General features: G+C 35.4%; 1 protein-coding gene across 1 annotated transcript; it reads right to left on the bottom strand.

Annotated features, from left to right (window-relative positions):
- Positions 1-2,875: 2,875 nt before the first annotated feature.
- Positions 2,876-8,423, bottom strand: LOC108986558 (disease resistance protein RUN1-like). The gene is made up of 7 exons (XM_018959206.2): positions 8,300-8,423; positions 6,986-7,475; positions 5,512-6,619; positions 4,987-5,283; positions 4,107-4,874; positions 3,563-4,019; positions 2,876-3,069 (listed from the first exon to the last, which is right to left on the bottom strand). The coding sequence occupies exons 1-7, from the start codon at positions 8,421-8,423 to the stop codon at positions 2,876-2,878; spliced, it is 3,438 nt and encodes a 1,145-aa protein (XP_018814751.2).
- Positions 8,424-8,851: the final 428 nt, after the last annotated feature.

Below are 8,851 nucleotides of genomic sequence, written 5' to 3'. Positions count from 1 at the left end.
GACTTATTAATATGGATTAGGTAACAAACTCAATAAAAAAATATTTTATATGATCAATGATAATAAATTAAATGAAAATTACATTATTAATTTATATAATTACTATATAATTAACTAATTGATATTATATATTAGTTAATTCATAGAATATTAACAAGTGTTAATAACATATTTAAAATTTTATATTGTTAATAGTGAGAGGTTAGATTAAGATATATATAAAATATTGTTAATTTATAGAATATTAACAAGTATTAATAACATATTTAAAATTTTATATTGTTAATTGTATAATTATTATATAAATAATATATATAATATTTTTTTATTATTATTCGGTCGGTCCGGTCCGAGAAATCTCCACCCCAAGACCGGACCGAAGACCGAAACTTTCATATTCAATGGACCGAAACCGACCATGTATTTGGTCGGTCCGGTCCGGTCCGAACAGAACCGGTCGGTCCGGTCGGTTTCTCCGGTCCGGACCGATCGGTTTACACCCCTAGTTCGAACGGCGCAGGAGGTCAAACGTGTCTAACCAGAACCACGCCACATTTAATGTAACGGGAATAGGCACACTACAACATGCCCCTGGGTATCACCGACAACCGTGGTCAGGCCTGGCATGTCTGCAGGGATGCAGGAAGCTGGCAGGGACACCCGATCCTGGTACGGAGTCGCATACGAACTACCACCACCTCGGGGTTCACCCCGGCCAGGTATAAATACCCCATCTCTTAGCCCGGAAGGGGGTTACTGAAACTCTAGAATTCTTCTACTCTCATTCTCCCTAAGCACTCATTTTCTCTCTTCATCTCCTATCTTGAGCTAACTTGTGCATCGGAGGTACCACGACCCCCGAGCTTCCCATTTTCCATCTTAATAGGAATTAAGCCCGAGCCCAATAGCATGGAGTTGCCCAGACCGTGAAATACGGCCTCAACAAGATGTGTTTTTGTTGGCTTTTGATCCATTCTACCCAATCTAGACCGTTTCATGAAGTCTAATCAAATTACTATAAACTAATAAACCTATTGACTTATCTATAAAGTAAGAAACATTAGGCTGCCCTTTCAATATATGGCTATTCATATTCTTCACGCAACTATATTGGCAAGACCATCAAATTTAGCAAATTGATCGGAACCAGCTTTAGGATCTGTTCAAAGACTTTGTTCTCGAAGTTGCAGAGAGCCGTGTGTTGGATCTATAAGCCAAGGCAGGGCAGGACGGAGGGACCCTGGAGGAATGTGTCGCGATGTGGGCCAAAGTGGACCCTCTCCTACAATAAACTAAGCTTTCCAGAACTTTTTCTTTTTGTATGTTTCTTCTTTGAATTTTAGCATTACCATATTCGGGGTTGAAGTGCAGGATTGAAAACATGTCTGAATCTGAAGTGAGCTTTGATTCCTACCCTCTTGTCTTTCGCCAGTTGAAGCAGCATACCCAGAACTTTGACACAGTTGGTGCTATAAACCAGGTCCCAGATTCAGACCCTATACCTGTCATAGATCTCCAATGCTTAGACCTTGACCAGCTTGGGGAGGTTAGCAGATATTGGGGTCTTTTTCGTTTTGTCAATCATGGGGTTCCTCCAACCCTTCTGAGCCAACTTCAAGACGATGCCAAGAATCTTTTTTCTCTTCCCTTTGAAACCAAGCAGGCCATATTTAGCAGCCCTTTGTCATACTTTGGGGGCACCGCTGTCCTCACTCCTTCTGGTGCTGCCGTACAGATAGGTCCCCAGAATGTCAATTGCTCCTCTTCTTCAACTCTCGCAATTGCAAGCTGAAGATCCTGTGATTGCATCTTTCAGGTACACATACGTTTCATTTGCTAGTTCTTTTTTTCTTCCCTCCGTTTGCTTGTAGACTGTTGGGGTGGTCGGGGGGCTATTAATTCTGACTTGCTCAGTTTTTAGGTGTCATACTGATTGAACTATCCAGAGTTTTATGTGAAGTAGAAATATTAAACATACACTAAATGTCAAGCAAAGTACAATAGATGTTCACAAGATTTAATCCTTCTCACACCTTATGAGATCACTATAATGGAAACATAAATTTGTAAGATAGGTTTTGATGGTATTAAATAATAACTAGTAGAGAGAAAATTTACTTGTCAGAGTTATCATAAGCATATGTTAAAATCTTGAGATATTATGACAAATAAAATAGTTAGGCTAGTTATAGGTTTCATTTTATTTTGTAAATGTTGCACTCTTCATTATTTTTGGATCATTTTTGAAAAAAAAAAGGATTGATAGACAATGTCACCCCATTATATATATATAATGAAATAAGAGTATATTTAGATAATAATTTTCATAAAAGCTAAAAATACGATTCTAGAAATTAAAACTTAGGAATCCCCGTAGTAATCTTTTGTGATGCATGGTGATCTCCAAGCATCGAATGACAATTTTTTTTCTAATTAACCAAAACATGACTTTTTGGTCCTAATTAATCGGTTCTTAGTATTGCGGGATATTATGGCCGGATTGTATTCAGTCATGTTTATGTTTCTTTATGAATATGATAAGTGTGATCATAATTAAAAATATATTGTTAATTTGACTTTTGTTACAAATTAATATAATTATAAGCTCTACAAAAATTGATGTGTTACATCAGGTAAAGCTAGATTGTAAATAATATAACTCAATCTATCTCTAGTAACGTTTCTACATATTTACTGTTACATTCTACTAAAATGTAAATTAAATAATAAAATCTACATCTTTCTATTAGTTTAAGTTTATGAGGCAAGTGTTGATTTCATATATATGATATCAAAACAAAGATCCATGCCAGTACTATAATTAAGATATAAATTAAGTTATAAAATCTATTTCTTCTCATTAGCTTAATTAAAGTTATGAAGCAAGCGTTGATTTCACACGATCTAAATAGGACACATAACTAACGAGCCCATCATAATCTCGGTGCATCGACTGATTATGAGGTCTGTCTCTTATAAGCATCGTAACAGGCTGAGTATCGATCATATTGTCTTCTATCATATTTTTGTTTTTCTTTTTGGTACTGCACACCATTGAACACTCCTCCTCTGCAAAGCAATTTCAATAAACAAATTTATTTACAGTAAATCAGGATATATAGAGAGTACGTACGTAGCTCAATAAAGCCCATTTTGAATATTTAAAATAGTAGTGAAATAGTTTGAGTTAAGATATTTTTTTGAGTTCTGAAAAATGAGAAAAAAAGTTAATTACAAATATTATAAAGTTAAACAACTATTTGAATATAATTTTTGAATATTATTATTGTTTTAAAATTTGAAAAAGTAGTACTATTTTTTGTGTTTTGTTTTAGTGTTAAGATATAAAATAAATAATAAAATCTACCTCTTCTCATCGGTTTAAGTTTTTGAGACAAAAGATCATATCACATGATATCATAACATAAGTTTTGAATTCAAACCTTATGAAAAAATTAAAAATTTGAAGTTAAAAGTATTTATATTTAAGTAATATTTGAAAATAAAATATATAAAAATACTGTAATACTGTAATATTAATTAACCAGTACACAATACTTACCACGCTGAATGATCAGGAGATGAACTCCACACTCCTTCACTCCAACGTACTCTAGCGCCTGTGAACACTCGAACTCGAAGGACACCTCGATTTCCTCCCCATTTATCATGTCAAGATCATATGGCCGGATTTTACTACCTCCACCCACTCCCACCTGAAGCAAAATTAAATAATCCAGAGACCCTGTCGTGTAATAGAATATTCGATCAATAACTTGTATGTGGCCTCTTGTTTTATTATGGAATACGACTCTAATTTCACCGTGCCATGCATGCAGACTGTTCTTATTTCTACAAACAACTCCAAATACTAATCCATTAATCACTCCTTGATCTGAAAGTGAAGGTATATGAAAGGATATTGAAGACCCTTTTCTCTTATGACTGAACCAACTTGGAATCTCGTCACCATACAAGGATATCTGGCGCCTCTCAATCCTAGATGGCCACTTCCACTTCTGCCATTCGGGGAAATGTTCAGATCAGATCAGAGAATAAAAGAATAATCAGTGATAAAGAGAGACCCAGAAAGAAAGAGAAAGAACCTGGAGCTGGAGTAGACTCTTCACAAAATCAGTATCTTCTTCTCGTTCGAGGCACCCTTCCAGGCAAACCGCTATTGTAAATGCCAAATTCTCAAAGCCTTGAATGTCAACTAGTTTGTGGCAGTCCCTAAGTACAAGTGCATCCAATCGTGACTCCGAAATTGAGATTCTTTCCAGTGATTCGCAGCTAAATGCAAATAAGATCCGTAAATTTGCAGGGAGAGTGGAAATTGAGCGAATGGATCGAGACTCAGCTAAATTTAAACAGGCTAATTTGGGAAGGTGACAGATGCCATGAGGGAGTTCACGAAAATTGTTGACAGATAAATCCAAATCTTGGAGTGAAGATAAGCCCCCAAAATCAATGGGAAAGTCACCTTCCAATAAATTGCTGTTACGGAGACCTAGTTTTACCAAAGACCCAAAAACATTCAGGGAAGCCCTTAGGAAATTTCTGGGATTCCATGATCTATTTGGAATAGTAGTTCTGTCTGCGATGTTCCGCATGATATTGAAGCAGCGACCCATGTGAAAAAATTTGAGAGATTTTAAGTTTGAAATGCTTTCCGGAAGATTCATAAAGCTCTTGCATCGGTTCAAATTCAGCAAAACAAGTCCTTTCAGATATCCAATAGACTCATGCAGCTCTACCAAGCCTATGCAACCTTCAAGTATTAGTTCCTCTAGATTTGGGACTTGTAAGAAGTTCGGTGATTTGGTGAGATTTTCGCAAAAACTGAGACTAAGAACTTTCAACTTGTTGAGTATCTGCCAAAACAAGATTCAGAAAATGTGTAAAAAACTTCGTGAGTTCAGCGATTAACATCAAGTACCATTGAATAAAAGACATAAAAGCGAGGCATGGTAAGATTTTGCATACATTCTTCTCCAGCTTCCAGACTTGTTTGATTTTGCTATACTGCATGTCAAGCACAACAAGATTTTCAAGATGAAGTCTTGGCGGAAGAAATCTCAGGGGACAACTATGCCAGCAAATCCACCTTAGCTCTTTGGAAAGATGCTGATCAGCGCATCCATCGAGTTTTAAATTTTTTACACCCTTGATTTGAAGCAATCTCAAATTCTTCATGTTTGCAAATGCTTCAGATTCCAAAGATATGACATGATCTTCATGTATGGGCGGATTTAGGCTGAGACCCTCCACTACTTCCGATCCCTAACAGAATAAAATTGTTCGATTAGGAATGTATTTATTCATTTTTTTTTCAAAAGAATATAACACCTTTGGAATGGACTTGGCCAATGATGCATGCTTGATTGGGTCACATGATGCATGATTGCAAAATGACAAAACTCCAATGCATACCTACATAACACGTACATCATGGTTCTGTACTACTTGGACGGACATTCTTATATGATACAACAGGAAAATATTTCTTACCGTATGGTATTTTAGTACTTTCAATGCGTCTTCATGAGACCACAATCTACTACGTTTTCCTGGATGACGTGACTCTTGACGAACAATCTCTCTTCCCATATCTCGAATAAGATCATGCATCCTTAAATTGGGATAATCAATTTTCACGAGAGACCTTTGAACGAGAATATTGATAGCAATATCTGGAAAAAATCCACATTCCTCCAGTATTTTGAAGACGTATTCTATGTTGACACCCGTAAAGAAACACGCAATATCTAGAAACACCTCCCTTGTAGTATGCTCTAGTGACTCGAAACTTATTCCAAGTATTTTCTGAATTTGGGCATCTGGACTCTTCTTAAATCTTTCTAATGTAGTTTTCCATTTAGTAATGCTTCTTCCCCACAGTTCAGAACCCAAAACTTCTAGTGCTAATGGAAGCCCTCCGGCATAATCCACTACATCAATGGAAATATCACGAAAGTCTTCTTCTGGATGGGGCATGTTGAAGGCATGCCAACTAAAAAGTTGAAGAGAATCCGAATGATTCATTTTTTCAACTTTGTAGGAGTAATTTACTCCTAGTTTAACCAGCAAATGTTCATCTCTGGTCGTTATAATGACTCTACTTCCAGGACCAAAAAACCATTCACCATTTCTAGCTAACGCATATATTTGATCGAGTCGATCCACATCATCAAGAACAACAAGAACTCTTTTTCGGTGAAGTCTTTGTTTAATCAAACTGATTCCTTTGTCAACATTACCAATCAGCAAGATTTTCACTTTCAAGATATCACAAAGAAGTTGTTCTTGTAACTGAATTAGACCATTGGATTGTTCTGAAACTTCTCTAATATTTAAAAGACAACTGCTTCCTTCAAACCCATCGCATATATGGTTATAGACAGCTTTAGCTAAGGTTGTCTTACCAATTCCACCCATCCCATACATACCCATGATGAGAAGTTCAGTAGTAGTACTACTTGTTCCAAGTTGTAATAAAGTTTTCATCTCTTCGACATGAAAATCTATTCCTACCGGGTGCTTGACAACATTCAAGCAAATGGGGTTCAATTTATACAAAACTTGTTCGACAATCTTCTCGATGAACCTTGCTTCATACCTGATCATATAAATGCAAATGGGAAAAAGAACAATGAATTAAGTATGAGGTGAGAGAAAGAAGAATAAAAAATTTTGACTAACAATCTCAATTTATTAGGAATAGAAAAAAAATTGATTCATTCATACGTCATGGCAAGAAAGTAAGTTCTAGCTAATTTATTAGGAATACCATTCAAATAAGTTTTTATAGATCAGTTTGCATGGAAATTAATTGTTAGGTACTCCCAAATAACATGCAATAATTGTTTAATAAAATTTTTTTTCAAGTTAATTGTTTTAATCTAAGATCTCAAAGAAAATTAAAGGACAAAAGTCAACTAAAAAAACTGCATGAAAAAACACGAGTGCTCAGAATAACATATACCCATTTGCATCACCCTGGGGGTCCCAGCCAGAACAATCTGCAGCTTCAGTGAAAGCTGCTCTCCATTGTTGCACCCTTTCCATATCTTCCTGAAATCTCTCTTCATGTCTAGCAAATGTTTCAGCAAAAGTCCCAGTCTGCTTTCGCATATCGGAGGGATTCACATGGTAAAATATCGGGATAAAAATGTGGTTCATGGTCCTTTTACAATGAAGGATCTGAACAAGCTCATCGAGGCACCAACTAGAAGAGGCAAAATCTTTGGAGAAAATTACGAGGGAAATCCTTGACCCATGAATCGCATTGATTAGTTCCTTGGATATATTCTCCCCTCTTGGAAGCTCATTATCATCGCAGAATGTCCGAATTCCAGTTCGCACCAAGGCGGAATAGAGGTGATCAGTAAAATTCTTACGGGTGTCTGTACCTCTAAAACTTAGGAAAACCTCGTAATCCCAATGGTTCGAACAAGGTTTGGTAGATGATCGCACTGAAAAATTACATAAAACCTCTGAGTATATAGGGAAATGAGGAAAAAAAACATATTTGGAGGCAAATTATAATTTCACACTAAAACATGGCAGATGTAATGGGATGGACACATTAATATTTAAAAGAGCTTGAGTTTAATGAAAGAGCTTTATTACTCATCATCTTACACCAACACATTATATTTATTTTATTTTTAATTTTTTTTATTCTTCTTAAATTAATTGAATTTTTCTACTGATCAGCTATACACCATATATTTTATAGGAGAATAAAAAAAAATTAAAAATTATGTGTGGTGTGTGATGTATGGTGTCAAGATGATGTTCATGAGCATAATTTTTCTGAATGAAAATCACCGTAATTAATGAAGTGCGCACTAACATGAATTATTAAAGGAATAACATGAAGTAAAGAAAGCTAGCTTATAGGAAAAATTAAATCCCAGGAAAAGGCCATATTTGTTGTAGTGTGCGTACATGTCTCGATCGATACAAAATCGATATTGATTAATAAATTCATGACTATAAAACGAAGTATAATACTGATTAATTGTAAAACAATCATATAAAATTAAAATTATTTTTTAATGAAGTTGTACAATTACATTGATTAATTATAAAACGATATTTAAGTACTATATCATTCACGACCACTCATAGAAATCGCACATAATTAATTGCTCAAAGATAAATCATCTGTAAAATCGGATTATTATAAGAGGAATAACATGAATTAAACAAAGTCCATAAATCACGAAAACAAAAGTAGTAAATATCTATTCATGTACTGATCATGTGCCAGAGAGAGCGGGGAAAATGGTACCGTCTTTGCTCATATGGTCTCCGACAACGAGAACCTTTCGATGGTAATTGGTTTGGCCTTGGAATCCTGTATCCAACTTCCGCTTCAAGCTTCCTCTCGCAGGGGGGGTTTGGCCCAGCTCCATGCAGGTTAGGTAGTTAGATCAGTGGAAGAAAGGGAGAGATGTTGGGATTAGCAAGGGCCAGAAATCGTAGTAATTTTGGTAATCAAAGAGAAAATAAGTAGATCGAATAAAGGCTCAGTTTCTGGGTTTGAACCAATACATACACACACACTGGGCTAAAAGGGTAGATCAGCACTACTGTTTTCTCGGCCTAGTTTGGCACTCAGGTATTCTGAGAATGTATTACTATATCTATATTTTCACTATTATTTATTATTTTATTATTATTTTTTATTATTTTTTAATATTCTATCATTATTTTTTTATTACTATTCACAGAATATTTCACTACCCAAACGTAATGAGCATATATATATATATATATCTTCGTACGTTGTAGTTTTTTTCCACGGAGGTCAATTCTTAAGTGTTTAATTCTACGACTCCTA

The sequence above is a fragment of the Juglans regia genome, chromosome 6 (assembly GCF_001411555.2).
Source record: "Juglans regia cultivar Chandler chromosome 6, Walnut 2.0, whole genome shotgun sequence".
Lineage (NCBI taxonomy): Eukaryota > Viridiplantae > Streptophyta > Magnoliopsida > Fagales > Juglandaceae > Juglans > Juglans regia.
Note: the sequence above shows the minus strand (reverse complement) of the source record. Positions and strands in the feature narration are given on the sequence as shown.

What these genes read in the sequence shown, in the direction of transcription:
- LOC108986558 (XM_018959206.2), bottom strand. Translation starts at nt 8,423, where the DNA reads ATGGAGCTGGGCCAAACCCCCCCTGCGAGAGGAAGCTTGAAGCGGAAG. An exon ending in AAGTACTAAAATACCATACG is followed by an intron (nt 5,284 to 5,511) that starts GTAAGAAATATT and finishes TTATTCTGTTAG; the next exon opens with GGATCGGAAGTAGTGGAGGG. An exon ending in AGAGTCTACTCCAGCTCCAG is followed by an intron (nt 4,020 to 4,106) that starts GTTCTTTCTCTT and finishes CCCGAATGGCAG; the next exon opens with AAGTGGAAGTGGCCATCTAG.